General features: G+C 38.6%; 1 protein-coding gene across 1 annotated transcript in view; it reads right to left on the bottom strand.

The window, feature by feature from the left end:
- The window catches only part of LOC100371433 (voltage-dependent L-type calcium channel subunit alpha-1D-like), an 86564-nt gene that overhangs the window by 49085 nt on the left and 22959 nt on the right, over positions 1 to 14520 (bottom strand). Inside the window, exons 12-18 of the mRNA XM_085496655.1 lie at positions 11310 to 11535; positions 2864 to 3074; positions 2616 to 2736; positions 1516 to 1759; positions 1382 to 1415; positions 1155 to 1218; positions 499 to 653 (exon numbers count right to left, since the gene is read on the bottom strand). Coding sequence (XP_085352781.1) covers positions 499 to 653; positions 1155 to 1218; positions 1382 to 1415; positions 1516 to 1759; positions 2616 to 2736; positions 2864 to 3074; positions 11310 to 11535 — 1055 coding nt within the window. The remainder of the gene's footprint in view (positions 1 to 498; positions 654 to 1154; positions 1219 to 1381; positions 1416 to 1515; positions 1760 to 2615; positions 2737 to 2863; positions 3075 to 11309; positions 11536 to 14520) is intronic.

The raw sequence follows: 14520 nt of genomic DNA, 5'->3' as shown, positions 1-14520 counted from the left end.
TTGATAACCAAACAGCAGTTATCAAACTTTCAAATCAGGTTTGTTTTGATAACCAAACAGCAGTTATCAAACTCTCAAATCAGGTTTGTTTTGATAACCAAACAGCAGTTATCAAACTCTCAAATCAGGTTTGTTTTGATAACCAAACAGCAGTTATCAAACTCTCGAATGAAGTTTGTTTTGATAACCAAACAGCAGTTATCAAACTCTCAAATCAGGTTTGTTTTGATAACCAAACAGCAGTTATAAAACTCTCAAATCTGGTTTGTTTTGATAACCAAACAGCAGTTATCAAACTCTCAAATCAGGTTTGTTTTGATAACCAAACAGCAGTTATCAAACTCTCAAATCAGGTTTGTTTTGATAAACAAACAGCAGTTATCAAATTCTCAAATCAGGTTTGTTTTGATAAACAAACAGCAGTTATCAAATTCTCAAATCAGGTCTGTTTTTTTTTTGAACATTGAATTATTATGTGAAAAATTTCTGTAGTCTTACTAACTTGTTTGTGTAACTAAATACAAAAAGAGAACTAGCTCTGGGCATAGGTTCTTTCTTATCAGGGATGTTAACTTCTGATAATCGTCGAGGTCTTGCTCCAGTCAATGACCCAGTCGTGTCTTGATCATCTTCCTCTTCTTCTTCATCATCACCTAGCAACATAGAAACCATAGCAACAAAATTGTATTTCACATTTAGAACATGAGCCTGTGATTGGCTGAATACATGTATGAGGGAAGATTAATTTACATCAAGTGGTTAATGTTCTAATTTAAAATTATCTATTAACATATATCAGCGTGTATTCATGATTACTAATCAATGTTCCATGAGTTTCGTGATCTGACAAAACAATATTTTTGACCAGTTGGAATAAGGTTTACAAAATCGAAATGTTCCAAAGCAAGAATCCAATCTCAATTTGAACTAAAGTTTTTACAGATTTATACATGATACTGGGTTTCTTAAAATAACACACTCATCACTAGTACAAGAATAATTGGGATTATTAATAGAACCTAAAGCCCTCCCTCAGGTGGTTCAGTTGGTTGGGAAATGTGTTTGTGAGAAGAATTTAATGATCCAGCAAGAGTTGCCAATTAGGAGTAATGTCTAAAGGAGTATACAGTCAAGAACTAGTATCAAAGGATTACCTGGTACAGTGTGAGAAGCTTTCCTTCCATCCACTTCTTCACCATCATCCTCATCCATATTTATCTGAAATGGTAACAATTATCAACAAGGTAAGCAAATATTCAGTCACATTGATGATAGGATGACAGGAATGATGGGAAAAAACAACAACCAAATCAGGAATGGGGTAGGACAATGTAACAATAAATCACAGTAGTAGAGTAACAGTTTATTTCCTGTCCTTTACCTTTGTTTCTGCAATCCCCATGTCACCTTCTAGCCTGAATAACAAAAAAAGAATAAGTCAATTTAAAAGATCTTCTAATATTGCTTAAAGCTAAACAATACAAAAGCAACAATAGCAACATTATCACAACTGACCTTTTAGCATTAACATCTCGGTGGTTCATTTGTGGACTGCCATGTGCTTTGTTACCAACTGCTTTTCTACCCCTATTTATTCCGGGTGGGTCCATTCCTGGTGGCAATTTATCTTCCTTCCGTGACCGTCGTATTGACTTTTTTCTCTCTTTCTCTTCCTCTTCTTCCTTCTCTAAGGCAGTGAGACTTTCGGCATCAGCAAGATTATCGACAGCGATAGCCAAGAAAACATTAAGTAGAATGTCTAGAATTTACTGAGTTAAGGTAAATGTACCCATGACACATACCGAGTAATTGAAACATTTGTAGATAAAAGTTAGAAAAACAGTAATGAATGGAAGATGAATATAGAGCAATAGAGAATGTTTAAAATAAAAACAAATAAAAGTTCAGTACGTACGTACATATAAATGTATGTACATTACATGTTTTATGTATGTCTGTATCTTACCAAAGAATAAAATTGCAGCTAAATTTGTAGTAATTTGACAATCAGTAATAGTGTGAGAATGCCTGTCATAGATCAATTGCTGTTAATGTTTAATGAAAAATTTTACAGTGACGAGGTTTTAATTCGTTTGTATTGAAATTATTTAACACCATAACAAGATATATTTTCAGTCTCTAATATTAAATAATTAAAATCCATGCGTTTAATATTGATTTTAATTGACAAGACATCCCATGAAACAGAAAAACATTTTCCCATTCGACTGTATGTGGCCACTTCAGCAGTGTGCTGTGGGTTTCAAAATGATGTGAGCAATGACAAGAAGCAAAACTTATTTTTTTGAGGTGCCAAAGCTTAGCTATATTACAAGACTGCGGCTACACACAGGACTCTTTATGTCATTCAAATCAAATGAAGGGTTCTTTAGATAAAAGTGGAGCAAACACAAACCTAAAGACTCTCACTCATGTAGACGAATGGCTCTTCAAATAAAGGGAAACAGAAACACACACAGACGCATGTATAGACAAGGAACTCAAAAAGTCTATGGAAATGCCTTAGGGGTACACAAATGAATTAGAAAACTCTGTGATAATTCAGAGTATAATCCGCTTAATTGGACATTTTTGTTTCAAAGACTAAAGGATACAGTTACCACATATAAATAGAATCATAAAATATAAACTGGCAACAAATCCGGTGGAATTCACTCCACCATATGCTTCTATCCCATCATACATCACTTCATTCCAATCTTCACCAGTTAAAACCTGTCAAATAAAAACCAGGTATGTGTGTCAATTACCAAGCAGGTGACCATAAAGGTGTTAATAAATACCCAGCATACAACTCTCCAGTAAAGTACATGTAAATTCATAAACTTGTTGAGTATCTCACCTGGAATACTGTTAGTAATGATTGAAAGAAGTTGTCAAAATTACTCCTAGGCTTGTACTCAGATGAGTTGAAATTAAAACGACCACCAAACACTTGCATCCCAAGCAAAGCAAATATTAATATGAAGAGAAAAAGCAGCAACAAGAGACTGGCAATGGATCGGAGTGAGTTGAGCAATGAGGCAACAAGATTTCTAAGTGAAGCCCAGTACCTGAAAAGTTAACATTCAAATGTCACATTAATTGGTAAATTACATTTATGTAAAATTTGCAATATATCATACGAGTTGTTCATCTTGAATAGGATTGCGATACAGTGTTTGCTACTAATATCTAAGAGTTGAAAGTTGAAGTTGTTGGCCCTGCTTTAAAAGTTGTTGGCCCTGCTTTAAAAGTTGTTGGCCCTGCTTTAAAAGTTGTTGGCCCTGCTTTAAAAGCTGTTGACCCTGCTTTAAAAAGTTGTTGGCCCTGCTTTGAAAAGTTGTTGGCCCTGCTTTTAAAAGTTGTTGGCCCTGCTTTGAAAAGTTGTTGGCCCTGCTTTAAAAGTTGTTGGCCCTGCTTTAAAAGTTGTTGGCCCTGCTTTAAAAGCTGTTGACCCTGCTTTAAAAAGTTGTTGGCCCTGCTTTAAAAGTTGTTGGTCCTGCTTTGAAAAGTTGTTGGCCCTGCTTTTAAAAGTTGTTGGCACTGCTTTAAAAGTTGTTGGCCCTGCTTTAAAAGTTGTTGGCCCTGCTTTAAAAGCTGTTGGCCCCGCTTTATAAGTTGTTGGCCCCGCTTTATAAGTTGTTGGCCCTGCTTTAAAAGTTGTTGGCCCTGCTTTAAAAGTTGTTGGTCCTCCTTTAAAAGCTGTTGGCCCTGCTTTAAAAGTTGTTGGCCCTGCTTTAAAAGTTGTTGGCCCTGCTTTAAAAGTTGTTGGTCCTGCTTTAAAAGCTGTTGGCCCTGCTTTAAAAGTTGTTGGCCCTGCTTTAAAAGTTGTTGGCCCTGCTTTGAAAAGTTGTTGGCCCTGCTTTAAAAGTTGTTGGCACTGTTTTAAAAGTTGTTGGCCCTGCTTTGAAAAGTTGTTGGCCCTGCTTTAAAAGTTGTTGGCACTGCTTTAAAAGTTGTTGGCCCTGCTTTAAAAGTTGTTGGCCCTGCTTTGAAAAGTTGTTGGTCCTGCTTTAAAAGTTGTTGGCCCTGCTTTAAAAGTTGTTGGCCCTACTTTAAAAGTTGTTGGCCCTGCTTTGAAAAGTTCTTGGCCCTGCTTTAAAAGTTGTTGGCCCTGCTTTAAAAGCTGTTGGCCCTGCTTTGAAAAGTTGTTGGTCCTGCTTTGAAAGTTGTTGGCACTGCTTTAAAAGTTGTTGGCTCTGCTTTACAAGTTGTTGGCCCTGCTTTGAAAAGTTGTTGGTCCTGCTTTAAAAGTTGTTGGCCCTGCTTTAAAAGTTGTTGGCACTGTTTTAAAAGTTGTTGGCCCTGCTTTGAAAAGTTGTTGGCCCTGCTTTAAAAGTTGTTGGCACTGCTTTAAAAGTTGTTGGCCCTGCTTTAAAAGTTGTTGGCCCTGCTTTGAAAAGTTGTTGGTCGTGCTTTAAAAGTTGTTGGCCCTGCTTTAAAAGTTGTTGGCCCTACTTTAAAAGTTGTTGGCCCTGCTTTGAAAAGTTCTTGGTCCTGCTTTAAAAGTTGTTGGCCCTGCTTTGAAAAGTTGTGGGTCCTGCTTTAAAAGCTGTTGGCCCTGCTTTAAAAGCTGTTGGCCCTGCTTTGAAAAGTTGTTGGTCCTGCTTTGAAAGTTGTTGGCACTGCTTTAAAAGTTGTTGGCTCTGCTTTACAAGTTGTTGGCCCTGCTTTTAAAAGTTGTTGGCACTGCTTTAAAAGTTGTTGGCCCTGCTTTGAAAAGTTGTTGGCCCTGCTTTAAAAGTTGTTGGCCCTGCTTTAAAAGTTGTTGGCCCTGCTTTAAAAGCTGTTGACCCTGCTTTAAAAAGTTGTTGGCCCTGCTTTAAAAGTTGTTGGTCCTGCTTTGAAAAGTTGTTGGCCCTGCTTTTAAAAGTTGTTGGCACTGCTTTAAAAGTTGTTGGCCCTGCTTTAAAAGTTGTTGGCACTGCTTTAAAAGTTGTTGGCCCTGCTTTGAAAAGTTGTTGGCCCTGCTTTAAAAGCTGTTGGCCCTGCTTTAAAAGTTGTTGACCCTGCTTTAAAAGTTGTTGGCCCTGCTTTAAAAGTTGTTGGCCCTGCTTTAAAAGTTGTTGGCCCTGCTTTAAAAGCTGTTGGCCCCGCTTTATAAGTTGTTGGCCCCGCTTTAAAAGTTGTTGGCCCTGCTTTAAAAGTTGTTGGTCCTGCTTTAAAAGCTGTTGGCCCTGCTTTAAAAGTTGTTGGCCCTGCTTTAAAAGTTGTTGGCCCTGCTTTGAAAAGTTGTTGGCCCTGCTTTAAAAGTTGTTGGCACTGTTTTAAAAGTTGTTGGCCCTGCTTTGAAAAGTTGTTGGCCCTGCTTTAAAAGTTGTTGGCACTGCTTTAAAAGTTGTTGGCCCTGCTTTAAAAGTTGTTGGCCCTGCTTTGAAAAGTTGTTGGTCCTGCTTTAAAAGTTGTTGGCCCTGCTTTAAAAGTTGTTGGCCCTACTTTAAAAGTTGTTGGCCCTGCTTTGAAAAGTTCTTGGCCCTGCTTTAAAAGTTGTTGGCCCTGCTTTGAAAAGTTGTGGGTCCTGCTTTAAAAGCTGTTGGCCCTGCTTTGAAAAGTTGTTGGTCCTGCTTTGAAAGTTGTTGGCACTGCTTTAAAAGTTGTTGGCTCTGCTTTACAAGTTGTTGGCCCTGCTTTGAAAAGTTGTTGGTCCTGCTTTAAAAGTTGTTGGCCCTGCTTTAAAAGCTGTTGGTCCTGCTTTAAAAGTTGTTGGCCCTGCTTTGAAAAGTTGTTGGTCCTGCTTTAAAAGTTGTTGGCCCTGCTTTAAAAGCTGTTGGTCCTGCTTTAAAAGTTGTTGGCCCTGCTTTGAAAAGTTGTTGGTCCTGCTTTAAAAGTTGTTGGCCCTGCTTTAAAAGCTGTTGGCCCTGCTTTAAAAGTTACTGGCCCTGCTTTAAAAGCTGTTGGTCCTGCTTTAAAAGCTGTTTGCCCTGCTTTAAAGGTTGTTGGCCCTGCTTTGAAAAGTTGTTGGTCCTGCTTTAAAAGCTGTTGGTCCTGCTTTAAAAGTTGTTGGCCCTGCTTTAAAAGTTGTTGGCCCTGCTTTAAAAGTTGTTGGCCCTGCTTTAAAAGTTGTTGGCCCTGCTTTGAAAAGTTGTTGGCCCTGCTTTAAAAGTTGTTGGCACTGTTTTAAAAGTTGTTGGCCCTGCTTTGAAAAGTTGTTGGCCCTGCTTTAAAAGTTGTTGGCCCTGCTTTGAAAAGTTGTTGGCCCTGCTTTAAAAGTTGTTGGCACTGTTTTAAAAGTTGTTGGCCCTGCTTTGAAAAGTTGTTGGTCCTGCTTTAAAAGTTGTTGGCCCTGCTTTAAAAGTTGTTGGCCCTACTTTAAAAGTTGTTGGCCCTGTTTTGAAAAGTTGTTGGTCCTGCTTTAAAAGCTGTTGGCCCTGCTTTGAAAAGTTGTTGGTCCTGCTTTGAAAGTTGTTGGCACTGCTTTAAAATTTGTTGGCTCTGCTTTACAAGTTGTTGGCCCTGCTTTGAAAAGTTGTTGGTCCTGCTTTAAAAGTTGTTGGCCCTGCTTTAAAAGCTGTTGGTCCTGCTTTAAAAGTTGTTGGCCCTGCTTTGAAAAGTTGTTGGTCCTGCTTTAAAAGTTGTTGGCCCTGCTTTAAAAGCTGTTGGCCCTGCTTTAAAAGTTGCTGGCCCTGCTTTAAAAGCTGTTGGTCCTGCTTTAAAAGCTGTTTGCCCTGCTTTAAAAGTTGTTGGCCCTGCTTTGAAAAGTTGTTGGTCCTGCTTTAAAAGCTGTTGGTCCTGCTTTAAAAGTTGTTGGCCCTGCTTTAAAAGCTGTTGGCCCTGCTTTAAAAGTTGTTGGCCCTGCTTTGAAAAGTTGTTGGCCCTGCTTTAAAAGTTGTTGGCCCTGCTTTGAAAAGTTGTTGGTCCTGCTTTAAAAGTTGTTGGCCCTGCTTTAAAAGCTATTGGTCCTGCTTTAAAAGCTGTTTGCCCTGCTTTAAAAGCTGTTGGCCCTGCTTTGAAAAGTTGTTGGTCCTGCTTTGAAAGTTGTTGGCACTGCTTTAAAAGTTGTTGGCTCTGCTTTAAAAGTTGTTGGCCCTGCTTTGAAAAGTTGTTGGTCCTGCTTTAAAAGTTGTTGGCCCTGCTTTAAAAGCTATTGGTCCTGCTTTAAAAGCTGTTTGCCCTGCTTTAAAAGCTGTTGGCCCTGCTTTGAAAAGTTGTTGGTCCTGCTTTGAAAGTTGTTGGCCCTGCTTTGAAAAGTTGTTGGTCCTGCTTTAAAAGTTGTTGGCCCTGCTTTAAAAGCTGTTGGCCCTGCTTTAAAAGTTACTGGCCCTGCTTTAAAAGCTGTTGGTCCTGCTTTAAAAGCTGTTTGCCCTGCTTTAAAGGTTGTTGGCCCTGCTTTGAAAAGTTGTTGGTCCTGCTTTAAAAGCTGTTGGTCCTGCTTTAAAAGTTGTTGGCCCTGCTTTAAAAGTTGTTGGCCCTGCTTTAAAAGTTGTTGGCCCTGCTTTAAAAGTTGTTGGCCCTGCTTTGAAAAGTTGTTGGCCCTGCTTTAAAAGTTGTTGGCACTGTTTTAAAAGTTGTTGGCCCTGCTTTGAAAAGTTGTTGGCCCTGCTTTAAAAGTTGTTGGCCCTGCTTTGAAAAGTTGTTGGCCCTGCTTTAAAAGTTGTTGGCACTGTTTTAAAAGTTGTTGGCCCTGCTTTGAAAAGTTGTTGGTCCTGCTTTAAAAGTTGTTGGCCCTGCTTTAAAAGTTGTTGGCCCTACTTTAAAAGTTGTTGGCCCTGTTTTGAAAAGTTGTTGGTCCTGCTTTAAAAGCTGTTGGCCCTGCTTTGAAAAGTTGTTGGTCCTGCTTTGAAAGTTGTTGGCACTGCTTTAAAAGTTGTTGGCTCTGCTTTACAAGTTTTTGGCCCTGCTTTGAAAAGTTGTTGGTCCTGCTTTAAAAGTTGTTGGCCCTGCTTTAAAAGCTGTTGGTCCTGCTTTAAAAGTTGTTGGCCCTGCTTTGAAAAGTTGTTGGTCCTGCTTTAAAAGTTGTTGGCCCTGCTTTAAAAGCTGTTGGCCCTGCTTTAAAAGTTGCTGGCCCTGCTTTAAAAGCTGTTGGTCCTGCTTTAAAAGCTGTTTGCCCTGCTTTAAAAGTTGTTGGCCCTGCTTTGAAAAGTTGTTGGTCCTGCTTTAAAAGCTGTTGGTCCTGCTTTAAAAGTTGTTGGCCCTGCTTTAAAAGCTGTTGGCCCTGCTTTAAAAGTTGTTGGCCCTGCTTTGAAAAGTTGTTGGCCCTGCTTTAAAAGTTGTTGGCCCTGCTTTGAAAAGTTGTTGGTCCTGCTTTAAAAGTTGTTGGCCCTGCTTTAAAAGCTATTGGTCCTGCTTTAAAAGCTGTTTGCCCTGCTTTAAAAGTTGTTGGCCCTGCTTTAAAAGTTGTTGGCCCTGCTTTGAAAAGTTGTTGGTCCTGCTTTAAAAGTTGTTGGCCCTGCTTTAAAAGTTGTTGGCCCTGCTTTAAAAGCTGTTGGTCCTGCTTTAAAAGCTGTTTGCCCTGCTTTAAAAGTTGTTGGCCCTGCTTTGAAAAGTTGTTGGTCCTGCTTTAAAAGTTGTTGGCCCTGCTTTAAAAGCTGTTGGCCCTGCTTTAAAAGTTGCTGTCCCTGCTTTAAAAGCTGTTGGTCCTGCTTTAAAAGCTGTTTGCCCTGCTTTAAAAGTTGTTGGCCCTGCTTTGAAAAGTTGTTGGTCCTGCTTTAAAAGCTGTTGGTCCTGCTTTAAAAGTTGTTGGTCCTGCTTTAAAAGTTGTTGGTCCTGCTTTAAAAGTTGTTGGCACTGCTTTTAAAAGTTGTTGGCACTGCTTTTAAAAGTTGTTGGCCCTGCTTTAAAAGCTGTTGGTCCTGCTTTAAAAGCTGTTGGCCCTGCTTTGAAAAGTTGTTGGTCCTGCTTTAAAAGTTGTTGGCCCTGCTTTAAAAGTTGTTGGCCCTGCTTTAAAAGTTGTTGGCCCTGCTTTAAAAGCTGTTGGTCCTGCTTTAAAAGCTGTTGGTCCTGCTTTAAAAGCTGTTTGCCCTGCTTTAAAAGTTGTTGGCCCTGCGCTTTAAAAGTTGTTGGCCCTGCTTTGAAAAGTTGTTGGTCCTGCTTTAAAAGTTGTTGGCCCTCCTTTAAAAGCTGTTGGTCCTGCTTTAAAAGCTGTTTGCCGTTTTAAAAGTTGTTGGCCCTGCTTTAAAAGTTGTTGGCCCTGCTTTAAAAGTTGTTGGCCCTGCTTTGAAAAGTTGTTGGTCCTGCTTTAAAAGCTGTTGGTCCTGCTTTAAAAGTTGTTGGTCCTGCTTTAAAAGTTGTTGGCCCTGCTTTAAAAGCTGTTGGTCCTGCTTTAAAAGCTGTTTGCCCTGCTTTAAAAGTTGTTGGCCCTGCTTTAAAAGTTGTTGGCCCTGCTTTGAAAAGTTGTTGGTCCTGCTTTAAAAGTTGTTGGCCCTGCTTTAAAAGCTGTTGGTCCTGCTTTAAAAGTTGTTGGTCCTGCTTTAAAAGTTGTTGGCCCTGCTTTAAAAGCTGTTGGTCCTGCTTTAAAAGCTGTTTGCCCTGCTTTAAAAGTTGTTGGCCCTGCTTTGAAAAGTTGTTGGTCCTGCTTTAAAAGTTGTTGGCCCTGCTTTAAAAGCTGTTGGCCCTGCTTTAAAAGTTGCTGTCCCTGCTTTAAAAGCTGTTGGTCCTGCTTTAAAAGCTGTTTGCCCTGCTTTAAAAGTTGTTGGCCCTGCTTTGAAAAGTTGTTGGTCCTGCTTTAAAAGCTGTTGGTCCTGCTTTAAAAGTTGTTGGTCCTGCTTTAAAAGTTGTTGGTCCTGCTTTAAAAGTTGTTGGCCCTGCTTTAAAAGTTGTTGGCACTGCTTTTAAAAGTTGTTGGCCCTGCTTTAAAAGCTGTTGGTCCTGCTTTAAAAGCTGTTGGCCCTGCTTTGAAAAGTTGTTGGTCCTGCTTTAAAAGTTGTTGGTCCTGCTTTAAAAGTTGTTGGCCCTGCTTTAAAAGTTGTTGGCCCTGCTTTAAAAGCTGTTGGTCCTGCTTTAAAAGCTGTTGGTCCTGCTTTAAAAGCTGTTTGCCCTGCTTTAAAAGTTGTTGGCCCTGCGCTTTAAAAGTTGTTGGCCCTGCTTTGAAAAGTTGTTGGTCCTGCTTTAAAAGTTGTTGGCCCTCCTTTAAAAGCTGTTGGTCCTGCTTTAAAAGCTGTTTGCCGTTTTAAAAGTTGTTGGCCCTGCTTTAAAAGTTGTTGGCCCTGCTTTAAAAGTTGTTGGCCCTGCTTTGAAAAGTTGTTGGTCCTGCTTTAAAAGCTGTTGGTCCTGCTTTAAAAGTTGTTGGTCCTGCTTTAAAAGTTGTTGGCCCTGCTTTAAAAGCTGTTGGTCCTGCTTTAAAAGCTGTTTGCCCTGCTTTAAAAGTTGTTGGCCCTGCTTTAAAAGTTGTTGGCCCTGCTTTGAAAAGTTGTTGGTCCTGCTTTAAAAGCTGTTGGTCCTGCTTTAAAAGCTGTTGGCACTGTTTTAAAAGTTGTTGGCCCTGCTTTAAAAGTTGTTGGCACTGTTTTAAAAGTTGTTGGCACTGTTTTAAAAGTTGTTGGTCCTGCTTTAAAAGCTGTTGGTCCTGCTTTAAAAGCTGTTGGCCCTGCTTTAAAAGTTGTTGGCCCTGCTTTGAAAAGTTGTTGGCCCTGCTTTGAAAAGTTGTTAGTCCTGCTTTAAAAGCTGTTTGCCCTGCTTTGAAAAGTTGTTGGCCCTGCTTTAAAAGCTGTTGGTCCTGCTTTAAAAGCTGTTGGCCCTGCTTTAAAAGTTGTTGGCACTGCTTTAAAAAGTTGTTGGCCCTGCTTTAAAAGCTGTAGGTCCTGCTTTAAAAGCTGTTGGCCCTGCTTTAAAAGTTGTTGGCACTGCTTTAAAAAGTTGTTGGTCCTGCTTTAAAAGCTGTTTGCCCTGCTTTGAAAAGTTGTTGGCCCTGCTTTAAAAGCTGTTGGTCCTGCTTTAAAAGCTGTTGGCCCTGCTTTAAAAGTTGTTGGCACTGCTTTAAAAAGTTGTTGGCCCTGCTTTAAAAGCTGTTGGTCCTGCTTTAAAAGCTGTTGGCCCTGCTTTAAAAGTTGTTGGCACTGCTTTAAAAAGTTGTTGGCCCTGCTTTTAAAGCTGTTGGTCCTGCTTTAAAAGCTGTTGGCCCTGCTTTGAAAAGTTGTTGGTCCTGCTTTAAAAGTTGTTGGTCCTGCTTTAAAAGTTGTTGGCCCTGCTTTAAAAGTTGTTGGTCCTGCTTTAAAAGCTGTTGGCCCTGCTTTAAAAGTTGTATTCATAATTTTTATGGCCATCAACAAACATAATAATAATAATAATAATAATAATAATAATAATAATAATAATAATAATAATAATAATAATAATAATAATAATAATGGAACCCACCATATATAACTCACCTTGTTGCTTTGAAAACTCTTAAAAGGCGTACACAACGTAAAACACTGATACCAATAGGTGGTATAAGCTCTGCATAGATCAGCACCATCTCAAGAAGGCTACTACACACTACAAAGCAGTCAAATCGGTTGAAAAGTGATACAAAGTATCCATTCAGTCCTAAACTGTACATTTTTAATAACATTTCTATGGTAAAAATTACAACAAAACAAAGGTTGGCATAATCTGAAAAAGATCAGAAAGAACAATTAAACATTTATTATGTAAGCAATAAAGCACCATTAGGCATGGTTATCTAACAAAAATGTATTTGACATTCAACTGAGTAAATTATTTTCAGTCATGGTAAAGGTTCCCTTTGTTCAATAGTAAACAAAACTAAACCATTTTGAATAAAAACTTGGAGTACAAGTACATGTTAATATGTGTGACATGATGTCTAATGTACTTGTAATATTTGACTGCAATCAGTCAAGGCATGTCAGAGATTATAGCTCTGCAACAGCATTCGTTATTAAATACAAATTGAATTTGATCTAACAAAAACAAAATGATGTGCATCAAGAACAGATCATGTGCAATGTGTGTAAATCTGTTCATGCACAGCCGAGATCTGGTTCTGTAATGGCAGGAATGATTGATTTTCATGAATTTACAAAATTGATATCTGTCCATACACAACTGAGATCTTATCTTGAATGATAGAAATGCTAGGTTTTGATGCATTTTTAGCACAAAAATGGCTGCCATTCAACCATCTTGAATACACATGTCATAGTATAAAAAACAAGTCATTGTCAATGACAAGTCCCCGTTCCATTCATATTTGAGTGACATATACATTCAAAGCAGATCACGACCGAAATGCACCTGCATATGTACAACTAAATCTGAGCAAAATCCATCCATGCATGACTGAGATCCGGTTCCGGAATTGTGAAAATACGTGATTTTGATGCAATTTCGGCCTTAAAATGGCCATCATTCAGCTATTGTTAAGCGGATCATTAAACAAATGCACATATCTATTTGTGACATGATGTACCATGTGTGTGTGAAGTTTGAACTTGATCAATCCAGACATGTCTTGGATACGGATCCAGAACTGAATTCTTTAAAATAAAATGGCCGCCAGTCGGCCATTTCGAACTTGATCCAAAAAAAAAATGACGTGCATCAAGGTCCTATTATGTTTAATGTTTGTACCAAATTTGAACAAAATCCGTCCATGCATAACTGAGATCCGGGTTCGGAATGGTGAAAATGTGCGATTTCAATGCATTTTCGGCCTTAAAGTGGCCGCCATTTGGCTATCGTTAATGAGATCATGAAACAAATGCACATACATATTTTTGACATGATGTACCTTGTGTATGTGAAGTTTGAACTTGATCAATTCAGACATGTCTCGGATACGGATCCAGAACTGAATTCTTTAAAACAAAATGGCTGCCAGTCGGCCATTTCGAACTTGATCCGAAAAAAAAAAATGACGTGCATTAAGGTCCTATTATGTTTAATGTATGTACCAAATTTGAACTAAATCCGTCCATGCATAACTGAGATCTGTGTCCGGAATAATGAAAATGTGCGATTTTGATGCATTTTCGACCTTAAAATGGCCGCTATTCGGCTATCATTAATCGGATCATGAAAAAAATGCATGTGTATATGTCCCATATAATGTGTGATGTATGAGTTAAGTTTGAACTTAATCGGTCCTTGCATGTTTGAGATACAGGTGATCACAGACGCACACACAGACGCACACAGGGCAAAACATAAGTCCCCGTTTTCAGACTACGTTCGAACAGGGACTAAATATAATGACAAGACGCTACATAGACAGAGTCCAAGTTGTTCGAACCATGTTTCAATGAGAACAAGACATGAAATGTCACAGTCCCCGTTATTTGATTATAAAGTTGTACAAGGAACATCTGCAAACAGGTGAATAAATATGTACTCTTTGTGGTTACAACTCATCATAAAGTGATTTCCGATGATCTAGTTTTGTATTGACAACTAAAAACTTCCACTGACCCATGTTCAGAATCTCAGAGTACACAAGTGCAACAAAACTATTTGTCATACATGTATACTTGCTCAAGAAACTGCATTCATAAATCTGAGTGAACCTTGATGTACCGGTACATGACTTCTTTGTTAATCAGGTCTTAGTATATTACCAAGACCTGGGTTTGTTTCAACATCACCACTGGGCATCAGAATCATTCTCATGTTGTCAAATACAATTTGTTATTAACACAGTAAGGTTTATTATTTAAAATGTATTCATTGTACATAGAACAACATCTGTTAATTTAAACAATTGTAAAAGCTATGTTTTCAGAGCAAGTACATGTAATAATTAAGAAAGCCAGTTGCGATAAAGGTTGGTCTGCTCATTCCCTTCAATGGAGAAGAAACAAATAATTGTTTGAAGTCTTTTTAGTGCAGTGATATTATTGCATTTCAATCATTATTAATGGGTATAAAATACTGTAAACCATTTAATTTTCACTTCTAGATATATTCAGGATTTTGTGAAATTTGTGTACAACATTTCAATAAAGTCCCTGACACTCCATGTTGTAGGAACCCAGAAAAAATTGCCTTGCGAAATTGAAGCAGTTCACAGCACCACTGTAAAAAAAAAAAAAAAGTTTAAAATGAGTATAGTCAAAGACATACACATGTGGGTTCATAAGACATATGTCCCAATCTGAGTGGTTCTAGGGATTAGTATCACAAGATTTTACTCTCCGTGATTCAATATCAGTCCTATGTATAACGCTGTGTTGATCAGGCGAACTAATTGACAATGGCCCTACAGGTATCGCTATGAAATCACAGTAGTTTTGTATTCTTCTAGCATTTCGACTATGGAAAAATATTTGTTTTTGAAAGTGGACGAATTATTAGAAGAAAAACAGAAACTATTTTTTTAGTATGAATTCTAGTAACTGAAATGCAGGATTGAAAAAAAACAAGACAATACGCAGGATTGATAAACCTTCAGCGAGCACTCCTGAAATTTCAGATCATTGGTACCATGTTTTTGGATACATTCAATGACCTAATACATAAAATCACATTTGTTATTGCTCAATCACTTGACCCTGTATGGCACAAGAATGCAAGCTTCTATCATAAAATTGGTTATTTATTTGATGCAACGAAACATGCATTCACAGCAGACGGAAATTC

Source organism: Saccoglossus kowalevskii, chromosome 3, assembly GCF_978046115.1.
Source record: "Saccoglossus kowalevskii chromosome 3, keSacKowa6.1, whole genome shotgun sequence".
Taxonomy (NCBI): Eukaryota; Metazoa; Hemichordata; class Enteropneusta; family Harrimaniidae; genus Saccoglossus; species Saccoglossus kowalevskii.
The sequence above is the reverse complement of the archived record's forward strand: the minus strand, read 5'-3'. Positions and strand labels throughout refer to the sequence as shown.